Here is a 15,102-nt window from a genome sequence, read left to right on the forward strand (position 1 = left end):
ATGTAAAGCACCAGACACCCTAGAAATGACTGAACCGGCCCTTCATCTAACGAGTCATTATGATCCAACTCTTATTAAGACCAGAACTGTCAACATCACCAATCCACTTAAGACTACAGTCAAATTAACTAACCGGAGGCCAACTTCCAAACACTGTTTTCTTTTTCTTCTCTTCTCTAAGATTTTTCAATTATGTGTTTAGAAGAGTTTTAAGAGAAGATGACTGGGTAGTTGATTAAGACCGTCTTTCTTCTGCATCCAGCTAACATGCAGCTAAGCTAATCCTGCCTCTGGCCGCCCTTCAAACACGGCCCAGACACAATGAAGGTCATTAGTCTGTACACAGCGCCTGTTATGAGGGCTAAAACACATAAGGAGGGAGAGAGGGAGAGACAAAGGGAGAGAGGAGGGGGGGGAGAGGGAGATAGGAGAGAGAATGAGGGGGAGAGAGCTGTGTCCTTACTTAAATATGAAACCCCTTTGCCCCAAACGCACACATGCGGTGTGCAAATACAATTAACCAGAGACTGGCCCTCAAATACCGGACCACCAACTGTCAGGAGAGGAAGGGGAGGGGTGGAGGAGGAGGAGGAGAGGGGGGAGGAGGAGGAGGAGAGGGGGGGATGAGGAGGAGAGGGGGGGATGAGGAGGAGAGAGAGGCGAAGAGGAGGAGGAGGAGGAGGAGAGAGAGAGGCGAAGAGGCAGGAGGAGGAGAGGGGTGGAGCAGCAAGATTAGAGTGAAAAAGGCACAGAAACACGGCAACCAAGGTTGGGGAAGGTTAAAGAACATGAAGCTAGAAATCTAACGGGACAGAAGGACAGGGGAGAGTTGGAGTGCTGCGCTGTGCTGAAAAGGTGGGTGAACGAGGCCCAAACTAAGATGAACTTTTGACCGAATGACCTTGGAACAGTTTGACTGAGGGCCCTCTGTCTCTAGAAGCTTATCTTCGTAAATCTCAGTCCCATTCAATCCAGCCACTCAGAAGTATTTAATCCATTCATATAATCTCTGGGCATGTGATTGAGGTGAAGCGACGTCGACAGCGTGAAAGACTGAGAAGATAAGGTAGAAGAGCACCTGACACACACACACACACACCACTCGGATGCCTGCATGTGTGTGAGGAGTGCGTGTGTGTGTGCGCATGTGGTGTGAGATGAAAAGGATAAATGCTAAAAGAAATAACCCCAACACATGGCTCTCCACCAGGACCACACTGCATGTGTGTGGGTGTGTGTGTGTGTGCGGGAGGTGCATGTGAGTGTAATCTCTGATAGAATTAATTCCTGGAAATTGAAATGAAAATGTGAAAGAAAGTGATGGTCTGCCTTATAGCCTTTCACCAAGGTCAGATGGGATTTAGAGTGTGTGTGTGTGTGTGTGAGAGAGTATTTCCTGTCTACGGACGGACGTTTATGACCCCTCACCTATAGAGAAATAGTTCTGTCAGTCTTTTCACCTCTGAGTTCAATGTGATCGAGTCAGGACTGAAAACTCTGTCTTAACATGTAGTACTGTAGTGGATCCTTCAATGGGGGAAAAGGGGGGAGGAGGTTGGGAGGGAGAGAGGAGGTAGGGAGGGAGAGAGGAGGGAGATGGGAGAGAGAGGAGGGAGATGGAACGGAGGGAGGGAAGAGGAGGGCCCCTACACACTCTTTATCTGCAGCCTACATGTCCTCAAGCTGTCAATCATACACCTGCTCTTTAAGTACAGACAATCCATCTTCCTAGGATACCAGGAACACAAGCGTTCCACACACCATGGGGGGGAGAGGAGCCTCAGAGGTAAAGCCCGACTTGGGGGAGTGTGAGGCTTAATGAAAGAGGGAAGCAATGAGGCAGAGACCCAGAGAGGATGGAGGGTCTCCAGGGAGACGAGGGAGGCCGGTCAGGATACAGTCCGGTTACCATGACGAGGGGTGAGCATTGATGACAGAACAGCCACTGGGATGTCCCTTCAGAGCGACTTACAGTAAGTACAGGGACATTCCCCCCGAAGCAAGTAGTGTGAAGTGCCTTGCCCAAGGACACAACGTCATTTGACACGGCCGGGAATCGAACTGGCAACCTTCAGATTACTAGCCCGACTCCCTCACCGCTCAGCCACCTGACTCCCTCCTCAGACAGAGGTGGAGTAGAGGACACACACACACACACACACACACCTCTTAGAGACCCAAACATTCCAACATACACACTCCTCCTCTCTCTCTGACCGAGCAAACCCTCACAAGGACACACACCCACACACTCTCAGGACGAACAGTACAGTCCACATTCCACTCTAGATATCAGACAGTCACAAATCCTAGTCTGGCAGGAGCAATGCAATGACATTAAATTCATTAGATCTATCACTTCACTGTGCATTGCTGTAATCAGATTAGCATTAGTGCTATACTCTACTGCAGGCCATTCCTCCAACGGTCCTCTCTATACCACTGACACACACACACTCACAGCTGACCTACATGCGACTGGCCATATCCCAGATTTGCCTGCTATGGCCCTAGGGCCTGGTTCTGTGCTGTTTGCTCTCTGTCACACACACACACACACTACCCTTGAACACCGGCTGACTGACTAAGCCAGCTGTGCTCGGGTTGCCTGGTACATACGAAAAAATAAAACAAAAATAAGATCAAACAAATATATGGCGTATGGCCTGGGCAGAAGGCGATGGTGGTGTGTGTGTGTGTGTGTGTGTGTGTGCCAGGGGCAGGGAGGGGCTACACGCGGAGGTGTTGGGCGATGCTGTCGATGACAACCCATCAGGTCTCCCCCCAGCTCCTGAGGGCCGGACGCATCATCACGAGCCCTCGTCCCCGTCACTCCTGGTTACCGTGACAGCCTTGGTTTAGGACCGCAGGAGAGCCGCTCCTCGACCTCTCTGTGACCCCTCAGAAGCCCGGGTCAGGAGGGGGCCCCCCTGACACGCCCCCCAAACTGGGTCAGTGTGGCAGCAGAGACACCGAAGCTGGGCTTGGGGAACGCCCGAGCACCACCAGGGCTGCAGTGACACCATGACGACCAAGGCTGCAGTGACACCATGACGACCAGGCCTACAGTGACACCATGACGACCAGGGCTACAGTGACACCATGACGACCAGGGCTACAGTGACACCATGACGACCAGGGCTACAGTGACACCATGACGACCAGGGCTACAGTGACACCATGACGACCAGGGCTACAGTGACACCATGACGACCAGGGCTACAGTGACACCATGACGACCAGGGCTGCAGTGACACCATGACGACCAGGGCTGCAGTGACACCATGACAGGAGGGGCTGGGGGAGTTTGGCGAGTGCCATCACAGGCTACCAGCTAGGCAAGGTTATCTCCGGTTCGCTGGGCTAACGCGAGGAACGAGATACGCCCCTCAGGGGTCAGCGGCCCTTCACAGAACCTCGCCAGGATCTGACCCACACCACCGCGGCATCCGGAGCCCAGGGTCACCACCGTGCCGCTACCTCTACCAGGGCGGCCATTTTGGGTCAGAGGAGCATGGTGACATGACCGTGCACCTGGGAGCTCCCGAAGACACGGCCCGCTGGCCCGGGCGCTGGCGAGAGAGCAGGAGTCATTCTGGTCAGGTGAGTCTGCTGGCTGGTTGGCTCAGCAGTTAAACACAGACCAGACCCATTCTGGGTCAGCGGTGTGTGAAATGGCAACCCACACACACATACTCCCCCCACCCTACACACAAACACACACACACTCTCCATTACTACAGCTGCAGGAACATGAGGGGATCTTGGGAGTTGGAAACGATAAGAGCCGTTGTGAGCGTGTCACGAGCATCAGACTGACAGAGGGAGAGAGAGAGAGGAGAGAGAGAAGGAGAGAGAGAGAGAAGGAGAGAGCGAGAGCGAGGAGAGAGAGAGAGAAGGAGAGAGCGAGAGAGGAGAGAGAGAAGGAGAGAGCGAGAGCGAGAGAGAGAGAGAGAGCGAGAGAAAAGGAGAGAGAGAGAGAGAGAGAGAGAGAGAGAGAGAGAGAGAGAGAGAGAGAGAGAGAGAGAGAGAGAGAGAGAGCCCATAGGGCTGTGTGTGTTCAGACTGTACATCTCATTCCTTAAATGGGGAATCCCACAGGGAAAAAAAACATGAATATGTTTTTCTCTGTCCGTACTGAGGGACATGCTGACGGTCCTGTGGGTGTTTCTCTGCATACTGCTCGCCTGAAGTCCATTTGTATTCAACACAGGCAGAGCGTCAAGGTAAAACGTGTGTGTGTGTGAGAGTGTGTGTGTGTGTGTGTGAGAGAGTGTGTGTGTGTGTGTGTGTGTGAGAGAGAGTGTGTGTATGTGTATGTGTGAAAGTGTGTGTGTGAGTGTGTGTGTGTGTGTGTGAGAGAGACAGGAAGCATTAAGGGAAGTGTGCAGTTATAGCTGATCTCTCCTACGCTGGTGGGAACAGTGTATCCTGGCATCGTGACCTTTTACTGCTAGTTCACTCACACACACTCACACACACACCAATCATGGGCTGGACATCAGGCCCATCAATTACCCACCCTGCTTTGCAGTTTAATGGATGACCTGTGGGGTGCATGTCATTTGGGGGGTGCTGGTACCCTCTCTCTTTTCCCTGCTGGAGGCGTGTGCTAAACCACTGTGTCTTCTGGAGCGACGAAGAGAGGGGGATCTTCCTGTGTTTGGACCTGGGAGAGAGGGGATCTTCCTGTGTTTGGACCTGGGAGAGAGGGGGATCTTCCTGTGTTTGGACCTGGGAGAGAGGGGATCTTCCTGTGTTTGGACCTGGGAGAGAGGGGGATCTTCCTGTGTTTGGACCTGGGAGAGAGGGGGATCTTCCTGTGTTTGGACCTGGGAGAGAGGGGATCTTCCTGTGTTTGGACCTGGGAGAGAGGGGGATCTTCCTGTGTTTGGACCTGGGAGAAAGGCTTTCTCCAGGTTAAGAGGAAATGCATCTTTATCATAGCTTCTGCTGAGCTTGATGATAACCCTTTCATTTGAATCAGGTGTGTTGGAGCAGGGAAACTTGTAGAACGTGCTGGGTGAGGACCAGGGTTGAAGCCCTCTGGTTTAGGGTCCGGTCACCATGGTCACAGAGCTGGGGGGACTCATACAGCGGCGTGATGCAACAGGAAGACATTGAGTATTTTAAACCGCTTAAACTCACATTACCCAAAAAAATGTCATCAACAACCACCATTCCGAAACACCGTACATCAGGGTACACTTAGTCTCAACAAGAATAATAGATGTCTCAAAGGATATTCATATCAATCATATTCCAGATGCACTTAGATTAGATTGTCAGTGAAGACATGGTGACTGACTACCCTTCTCCAATGAGAGAGGGAGAGGTAGAGAGAGAGGCAGAGACAGAGAGGGAGAGAGACAGATGGGGGGGGGAGAGAGAGAGGCAGATGGAGAGATTTTAATGAAAAATGGAGAGTGAAGAGAGGTTCAGTTGGTAGAGAGGCTGAAGGAGAGGATGAGGGGGGATGGGAGGTGAATGTTGTAAATCAACAAAATCACCCTCAGAAACGCTAGCACATCTCACTGAATCCTGTCAAATGTATTTTTAAAAATCTCCGTACTCCAAGACACAGACATGCACACTGCCCCATGCAGGAGACATGGTCAAGTTTTAAGTTATTTTTAACGCCATTTGTAACACATTCAGGTATTCTTTGTTCCTGCTCCTCTTGACAATCCCTAGTAGACAATCTAAACCTCTAATAAATCATCTAAACATGCAATAATAATTCCTAGCCTACATGGGCTACTGTAGTTCTTGAAAATATTAAGGACGTATATGGTATGTGCTGGAGGGAAGTAAGGAAGATTATAAAAAGTCACCAGAATATCAAGAGAGAGTTTCTAGAGATAGAGGATAGAGCAGGCTTGTATGATCAACAGTAAGGAGAAGAGAGAGAGACGTATCAGGGAGAGGAGAGAGCACAAGTAAGAGAGAAGAAGAGAGAGAGGGAGAGAGAGAGAATGGGAGTGAGAGAGAAAGAGACAGTGGGGAAGAGAGAGAGAGAGCGAGAGAGAGAGCGAGGGGGTGGATGAGTTAATGCACAAAAACACTGCATCAAACCAATGCACTGCTCGGAGCAGGATGCGTCAGCAGTACATTCACGTTCACCACTGAAGGACAAAAGAGGAAGAGAGAGCGAGAGAGAGAGAACAAGTGTGAGCGAAAGAGAGAGAGCAGAAGAGAGAGAGCGCGGGAGCGAGAGAGTACCACTGCAGCGAGTGCGCCGGCTGCCTGCCACCACAGCGACCCCAGCGAACGCATCAGAATAATAACCAGATCACCAGGATTAACAGCGGAGCTGCAGGGGTTAAAAAAATCAGGTTGCCGTGAAGGCTGAAACGGTTGGTTTCTCCCCCTTTCCAACGCTTCTCCCCCGTACCGAGGAGCCCGAGAGAGCGAGGTACTCACAGGACAGACCCAACAGGAGGACAGTGTGGGAACTAAAGGGTTTGAAGGGCTAAAGACGAACTAACAGAAAGGAGTGAGAGCTCTCTCTCTACCTCAGGACGCAGCAGCAGAGAGGAAGCGAGGGGTGAGACAGAGCGCTGCAGAAACCCGCCGCTTGCTCTCTCCCTCCGTCGCTGCTGCAACCTTTCCCCACTGACGCTGCTGGCAACGTCACGCCTGTCCGTCGGATCGCCAGCGCATCGCTCCTCGCCTCTCTTTCCCCCAGCTCAGCACGAGGCACAGGCAGCCAAACGAGAGGAGGAGGAAGAGCTAAACTAGAGCTTCTTCTGCTCCTTCCCCACATCGCTCAACCCCTTCCACAGCATCCCCCCCCACCCCTCCTCTGAAGAAGAAATTGACGGATTATTGGGAAGTGCGCGGGAGGCAGACTGCAGCTGCTGCGAGTGTGTGTGTGACGATGATGTGTGTGTGCAGTGGATGCTGAGCTGGAGCGCAGGGCTAGTTAAGAGGAGAAAGAAGCTAATGACGGTAGTGTGTGTTGCGTAGCTTTTCATTCCCACTGAGAGCTCCGGAAAAACCAAGTGGACACGACATCACTCAGAGACGAGGGGGCTCGCCGGTCGGACTGACGGACTAACGACCGAAAAGTGAGTGGAGGAAAGAAAAGAAGAGGGGCTGTTTTTTTTTTCCCTTCTTATTTCACCCCCTCCCCAACCTCTAACAAAAGAGGAAGAACATTTGAAAGGACTGTGGAATTTTTATTCTTCACATCCCCCCCTCCCTTCTCCTCCTACTTCTTTCATTTTTTTTTCCTCGCTCTGCCTTGGGATTCTAGTGTGCAAAGAGAGAGAGAGAGAGAGGGTGTATGCGCGTGTGTGTGCGCTCGTTTGTGCTATGGAGACTCGCAGAAGGTGTCTAGCGGAGGGCTTGACTGTCGGATTCCAAGGACAAGCAGGAGAAGACAAGCCGAGGGCGAGCGAGTGAGAGTGCTGCGTTCGGGTGCCTGACTGGATTCTTTACTCTTGTCTGAAAAAACTAACGAAAGCTGGGAAGGAAGGGGATCTTTGATCTTTCTCTTTGGATTCTCCTGTTGTGGATTTATAAAAAAAACAATGGTTAATCTCGACTTTCATCTTCTGAAATAGCAAAACATTATTGATTTTCCGCTCGAGGGATATCTTTATACATATACCTGGTTTTATAACTGCATCTCTGTCTGTGATTGCAAAAAAAAAAAAAAAAAGGAGTAAAAACCATTTGATACAGTACACGGACCTGTAAAATTACTTGAGGTAGGTGTCTAGCGTTTCCAACCTTATTTGCATCAACCCCCCCCCCCCCCTCCTATATATCCATCTTGTAATAAGGGTCTTTGCTGTTTATTTCTGCTTTTCTGTCCTCCTCAAACAATTTCAGAACGGCCAGTCACAATCCCCTGTATGAGTGTTGTCAATGGAAACAAAGCTAGCGTCTCACTTAATCCGGGATAGGGCCAATCCCCGTTCTCCCTCCGACACCCAGAACCCCAAACCTCCTCCTCCTCCCTTTCCACTTTCCACTCCCTCTTCACCTCCCCGGCCCTGAAACCACCGCAGACCAGCCTACCAAACCCCCCCCCCTCCCCAGGCAGCCCCCTCCAACGGCCCCCGTCCCCCCGCCACCCTCCCCACCTCCCCCCAGACGATGCTGAATTATGAACGTGCCACATCATGAGTCTCCTTGGGCGGGTAGCTGTGCGTCGAGCCAGGAAAACCGCCCTGCTCTGTGTCGTGTTCCTGATGGCTCGGGCGTGGAGCAGCGCCCCTCTAGCCCTGGCGGGAGCGGCGCCCGCGGCCCCGGGGCCCCAGAGCTGCCCGTCGCAGTGCTCCTGCAGTAGCCAGCTGGGCAAGGTGGTGTGCACCCGGCGGGGGCTCACCCGCGTGCCTCTGGGCATCCCCCCTAACACGCGCCACCTCAACCTGATGGAAAACGCCATTGACGCGGTGCAGGCCGACTCCTTCCGCAACCTCCACCACCTGGAGGTGCTGCAGCTGGGGCGCAATGCCATCAGAAAGATCGAGGTCGGGGCCTTCAACGGCCTCACCAGCCTCAACACTCTGGAGCTATTCGACAATCGGTTGACGGTTGTCCCTAGCGGGGCCTTCGAGTACCTGTCCAAGCTGAGGGAGCTGTGGCTGAGGAACAACCCCATCGAGAGCATTTCGTCCAACGCCTTCAACCGGGTGCCCTCACTGATGCGGCTGGACCTGGGAGAGCTGAGAAAGTTGGACTTCATCTCAGAGGGAGCGTTCGAGGGTCTGCAGAACCTCAAGTACCTCAACCTGGGCATGTGCAACATCCGAGGGGAGATGCCCAACCTCAGCCCCCTGAAAGGCCTGGAAGAGCTGGAGATTTCGGAGAACGTCTTTCCGGAAATCAAGCCTGGTTCCTTCCGAGGCCTGGGCTCGCTGAAGAAGCTGTGGGTGATGAACTCGCAGATTGGCACGATAGAACGCAATGCCTTCGACGACCTGACCTCCTTGGTGGAGCTCAACCTGGCTCACAACAACCTGAGCGCCTTGCCCCATGACTTGTTCTCGCCCCTGAGGTACCTCGTGGAGCTTCACCTCCACCACAACCCCTGGAATTGCGGGTGCGACGCCCTGTGGTTGGCTCGCTGGCTGAGGGAGTACATCCCCACCAACTCCACCTGCTGCGGGCGTTGCCACGCCCCCGCCCAGATGCGGGGTCGCCAGCTGGTGGAGGTGGACAGGGGCGAGGGAGGCGGGTTCCAGTGCTCGGCCCCGTTCATCGGCGACGCGCCGAGGGACCTGAACATTTCGGCGGAGCGCGTGGCAGAGCTGCGCTGTCGCACGGCGCCGATGTCTTCGGTGCGCTGGCTGCTGCCCAACGGGACCGTGCTCACGCACGCCTCGGGACACCCCAGGATATCAGTACTCAACGACGGCACGCTGAACTTCTCCAACGTCCTGGCAGGGGACACAGGGACCTACACCTGCATGGTGTCGAATGCGGCCGGGAACTCGAACGCCTCAGCCTACCTCAACGTGAGCGCGGCCGAGCTGAACACCTCCAACCTGAGCTACTTCACCACGGTAACGGTGGAGGTGTTGGGCCCCACCACCGAGATGCCCAAAACCAAGACCACACCCAATGTTGTGGCGGCGGCGGGGGCTGGAGTGGCTGGAGGAGGAGGGCCAGGGACAACCACCACGACGGCTTTGCCCTCCGTCTTCCAGCCCGTCTTCATCTCCACCCCGACCGTGCTCCTACAGAGCACCGAATCCCCGGGCCGGGGGAAGCCGTCGGTGGTGCCGGTGTCCAAGGCCACCACGGGGCGTCCCCCCGGCACCAGCCTGGACGAGGTGATGAAGACCACCAAGATCATCATCGGATGCTTCGTGGCGGTCACCCTCTTGGCCGCCGTCATGCTCATCGCCTTCTACAAGCTGAGGAAGAGGCACCAGCAGAGGAGCACGGTGGCAGCCGCCCGCACGGTGGAGATCATCGCCGTGGACGAGGAAGACCTGCCCCCCCCTGCCTCGGCGGCCAATGAGGGAGTGCTCACACTGCCCGAGATCCACGACCACAACAGCATCCACAAACTGGACTACGTCAGCCACAAGACAGACTACGGCTTCCACAAGCCGAAAGCGGACTACATTACCCACAAACCCAAGCCCGATTACGCAATCCACAAGCCCAGGGCTGAATACACAACTTATAAGCCCACTGTTGACTACACTACCAACATTTCGGACTACAACACTCACAAATCCACCCCTGATTTTAGCCTTCATAGAACAAAGCCTGACTATAGTCCATTCAGACCAGACTACAGTACTCAAAAGTTTAAAACAGATTACAGCCACTCGAAAACCGAATATGGAACCCACCCGAAAACTAAACCGGACTACAGCCCGTTCAAACCGGACTACAGCACTCACCCAAGACCCAGACCAGACTACACCCCATGCAAACCAGAATACAGCACCCAACCAAAACCCAAACACGACTACAGTCCATTGAAATCGGACTACAGCATCCACCCAAAACCAAAACCTGACAGCAGTCCATTCAAACCAGACTACAGCACTCATCCGAGACCCAGACCAGACTACAGCCCATTCAGGTATGAGTACAGCACCCAGCCCAAACCCAAACCAGACTCCCACAAACCAAAACTTGACAACAGCACCTTCAAACCAGCCTCTGAATACCCCCCCCACAAGGCTGGGCCAGATTACAGCGTATTCAAGACTGATTTCAGCTCTCACAAACCGGACTACAGCCCCTTCAAGTCGGACTACAGCCCCCACAAGGCAGACTACGTCAACCAGAAACCTAAAATGGATTACAGTCCTCACAAAGCGGATTACAGTCCCCAGAAGGTGGACTACAGCACCCTAAAGCCCAAATACAACACCTACAAACCGACGGGACACGGGGCCAAATGGACAGAGAACAACATTGGAAACTCCCTCCCTCGAACCTTGCCCAGCACCATGACAACCATGCCTGAGCCCTTTGTCATTAAAACACACACCAAGGAGAAGGTACAGGAGACTCAGATATAGCATCTCTAGATGCTCCCACCCCCTGCCCAACCCCTAAGGCCCATGACACAGTCCCTACCCTTCATACATACCATGCAATAGAATGCACAACTTAAAAAAGGACAGGAACATTCTTTTTTTTGTACAGAGTGCAAAACGTAAAAAGACTTGATTTCTTGTTGTACATGCTTATAAATAAATATATATATGGAAAAATTGAAACTACCATGGGCTGGTGATAGAGAAGCATATTATATTAAAAAGAAATAAATTGAAACTATTTTCTAACTTGTAACTTCTATTTAAAAAGATGAGTTGTTTAAGATGATGTCTTGACTTTGACAAATGAGGGTAGTCTTGTTTTAAAAAGGGGCATTCTTTGTGATTTTTAAACCATACTACACAGAATGCAGTGACAAGAAAAAAAACTGAAAAAAACACATTTATACCGAAAAGACTTTCTTTAAAAAACAGAAAAAGGTCAGTGTTGATATTTACAGGTTTATCTTGTAAAAGCACCATGAATTTGTACTGTGCCAAATGTTATAAATGCAATAAAATGGATTTTTGGAAGAAAAAAACAAAAAAAAAGAAAGCATTAGAGAGAGATTATGTTTTTTCCTTGTCTGTCTCCCTGGCGTACTTCTGGCGTACTGTAGCGATCAGCCAAACACTTTAGACTCTGCACCAAGACTCTGCAGCTGCCTTAACCCTGCGAGTGCTGAATGACTCACGCACAATGGATCATGGTATGCCTGCTGCTTTCCCATCTTTAAGTTATCTAACACAGGCTGTATCTGCAGCAAGGGCGCAGTGCTTTTACAACGGGTATCAAGTCCGTAACAGATGATGAGAGTGCTGTGGCTTCAGGAGTTGTTGGTTCTTACTGTGTCACCCATTTTCTCCCAGCGTAACATGTCAAGTAAAGTCATCAAGATGAAAAACTGCTTGTTTTAAAGATGTCCATACAAGCACGTGGCACTACAGAGCTGTAGCGATGGTTTAGTAATTGGATATCGTACAGTGTGGATAATACTACTGTGTGGCTATTGTGTTATATATCCGGTGCTTCCAATCCCACTAAGTAGGATCTGTCACAAGGCTAATGAGTAAATACGAATGACATGTTCAGGTGAAATATCATTGCAGTAAGAGCACATTAACACACAAAAAGCTATGCTCCTTTCTCATTTTCATTGCATTCCCAGCTGTTGAGCTTTCATCCATCAGCACCAGGCTTTACGGTGACAAATGCTCCGGGTCTAGCTGTTAACTGTGCATTCTTCATCTTCGACAATATCCCTCTCAATCTTAATACTCTCTCCCACCTTCTGTTGAACTGAAAGGGAGAGAGGGAGAGAGACAGATGCGGAGAGAGGGAGAGGGAGATGACATGTACTTGGGCAGGGTCTTATGGACATGTGGAACAGCGCTGGAGGAAAGCTAGTTAGCATGACATGCCAAACAGAGCTGCAGTTCCTCTCCTTAAGCATGCTGGTTACGCCAGGGTGTGGGAGCCATAACAACCTTGGCGCCGGAGCCCCGGGGACTCGCTGGCATGAAAGAAATGATAAACACTGGGAGGAGGGAGGGTGGCAGATATCACAGACAGCGGGGGAGATAGAGCCTCGTGTTATAGAGCCTCGTGTCATAGAGCCTCGTGTCATAGAGCCTCGTGTCATAGAGCCTCGTGTCATAGAGCCTCGTGTCATAGAGCCTCGTGTCATAGAGCCTCGTGTCATAGAGCCTCGTGTCATAGAGCCTCGTGTTAGAGCCTCGTGTCATAGAGCCTCGTGTTAGAGGCTCGTGTCATAGAGCCTCGTGTCATAAGAGCCTCGTGTCATAGAGCCTCGTGTTAGAGGCTCGTGTCATAGAGCCTCGTGTCATAGAGCCTCGTGTCATAGAGCCTCGTGTCATAGAGCATCGTGTCATAGAGCCTCGTGTTAGAGGCTCGTGTCATAGAGCCTCGTGTTAGAGGCTCGTGTCATAGAGGCTCGTGCCATAGAGCCTCGTGTCATAGAGCCTCGTGTCATAGAGCCTCGTGTCATAGAGCCTCGTGTTAGAGGCTCGTGTCATAGAGCCTCGTGTTAGAGGCTCGTGTTATAGAGCCTCGTGTTAGAGGCTCGTGTCATAGAGCCTCGTGTCATAGAGCCTCGTGTCATAGAGCCTCGTGTCATAGAGCCTCGTGTTAGAGGCTCGTGTCATAGAGCCTCGTGTCATAGAGCCTCGTGTCATAGGCTCGTGTCATAGAGCCTCGTGTCATAGAGCCTCGTGTCATAGAGCCTCGTGTCATAGAGCCTCGTGTCATAGAGCCTCGTGTCATAGAGCCTCGTGTTAGAGGCTCGTGTGTTAGAGGCTCGTGTCATAGAGCCTCGTGTCATAGAGCCTCGTGTCATAGAGCCTCGTGTTAGAGGCTCGTGTCATAGAGCCTCGTGTTAGAGGCTCGTGTTATAGAGCCTCGTGTTAGAGGCTCGTGTTATAGAGCCATAAAAGACGAGACATATTGGGGGTGACGACCAGGCTCAAGCGCTCTGTGCGAATGATTAAAATCTGATTGGACGATAATTGGCACAGCCTGGCCTGACACACCCCTCCCATAAATCAGAAATAAATAAAAAGACAGAACTGTCTGGAGGAGGGTGATGTCACTACGACCACGGTCAGCCGGTCAGTCACTGGTCCGCTGAGCGGAGAGCCGGTAGCCGGTTAACGGGCGCGCTGCCCCTTCTCCCCGTCACCGGTTTACGTAACGGGCTCTGGGACGAGGGAGAGCGAGCGAGGCGGGCGAACGAGTGCCTGCAAGCGTTCTTTTTTAATACTTCCATTGTGGCCTCTTTATTCCTTTATTTGCACTGGAGAGAGCGATGGTGTAGGAGGGGGAGGAGGGGTGAGAGGGCCTTGTGCTGCAGAGTGGGAAAGAGAGAGGGAGAGAGTGGTAGAGAGAGGTAGAGTGTGGCAGAGAGGACGGTAGATGGAGGGGGTTTGTCATGTGCTTAACCTGCAGTCGTGAGCTGTCAGAGAGGCAAAGTGAAGTCTGTGTTGGAGGGGGTGACAGCGCTGCCCTGGGAGTTTAGACAGGAAGTGATGCAGGAGGAGAGGTGAGGCCTGGAGCTCCGATCAGATGCAGAGAGACAGCGAGGGCAGCGGCAGATTACCACTGACATGTTTGAGGGATCCATATGGACAGTTAATGTCTTTTCCTCTCATATACACACACGTAAACCGGACCATAATCTCCATTTTACTCACTCGCACGTACGTACATACATAATCTTAGATTTCAGCAATCATATCCACAGTCCCACTCAGCCGGTAAGCAGTTGAAATCTGTCCCCAATGCAAGAACACAAATGCTTAGATTACACGAGACACAGTCGCATGCATTTGCTTGGAAACACACAATGACAGAATACATCTCAACAGAGCCATCACAACCACTCAACCTTGTACGCACACACACACTGCACCACAGTCTTCCTGAAGCTGCCCCACCCCTCTCTCTCTCCACCTCCCTCCTGTTAGGATGAATATGGATCTCTCTGCTGCATTGTTGACCATCATCGCCGGTCAATTAGGCTGAAGTCAGATGTGCTTCAGTCCCATCAGACCTGTTCCCTCTCTCAGTCCTGCCCCTGACTCACGCAGCGTATCTCCAGGTACCGGATGAGACAAGATACATCCAGCAGCCATGCCTTCGTGAGGGAGACGGTGTGTGTGTGTGTGTGTGTCTGACTAGTCAGCATGAATTTGGGTTGAGGTTAAATCAGAGAAAATGGAGGGGGAAGGTCAGGAACACAGAGAGGAACACAGAGGGGAACACATAGGGGAACGCAGAGGGGAACGCAGAGGGGAACGCAGAGGGGAACGCAGAGAGGAACGCAGAGGGGAACACAGAGGGGAACACAGAGGGGAACAGAGGGGAACACAGAGGGGAACACAGAGGGGAACACAGAGGGGAACACAGAGGGGAACACAGAGAGGAACACAGAGGGGAACAGAGGGGAACACAGAGGGGAACACAGAGGGGGAACAGAGGGGAACACAGAGGGGAACACAGAGGGGAACACAGAGGGGGAACAGAGGGGAACACAGAGGGGAACACAGAGAGGAACACAGAGAGGAA

The 15,102-nt window shown here is 52.1% G+C and overlaps 2 protein-coding genes across 3 annotated transcripts in view; one reads left to right on the forward strand and one right to left on the reverse strand.

The window, feature by feature from the left end:
- The window catches only part of snd1 (staphylococcal nuclease and tudor domain containing 1), a gene marked incomplete in the record, with an annotated part of 82,490 nt that overhangs the window by 49,199 nt on the left and 18,189 nt on the right, over window positions 1–15,102 (reverse strand).
- On the forward strand, window positions 8,130–11,000 carry LOC136960216 (leucine-rich repeat-containing protein 4-like). 2 transcript variants are annotated; one of them, XM_067254614.1, is made up of 2 exons: window positions 8,133–10,019; window positions 10,848–11,000. In XM_067254614.1, exons 1-2 carry the CDS (start codon window positions 8,133–8,135, stop codon window positions 10,998–11,000), a joined length of 2,040 nt encoding a protein of 679 aa, XP_067110715.1. The 2 variants fall into 2 exon arrangements, with proteins under 2 accessions (XP_067110714.1, XP_067110715.1); XM_067254613.1 differs by having other exon boundaries at window positions 8,130–11,000.

Source organism: Osmerus mordax, chromosome 17 (genome assembly GCF_038355195.1).
Source record: "Osmerus mordax isolate fOsmMor3 chromosome 17, fOsmMor3.pri, whole genome shotgun sequence".
Taxonomy (NCBI): domain Eukaryota; kingdom Metazoa; phylum Chordata; class Actinopteri; order Osmeriformes; family Osmeridae; genus Osmerus; species Osmerus mordax.

Excerpts from the sequence above, each read along its gene's own strand:
- LOC136960216 (XM_067254613.1), top strand. The coding sequence starts at position 8,133 with ATGAGTCTCCTTGGGCGGGTAGCTGTGCGTCGAGCCAGGAAAACCGCC.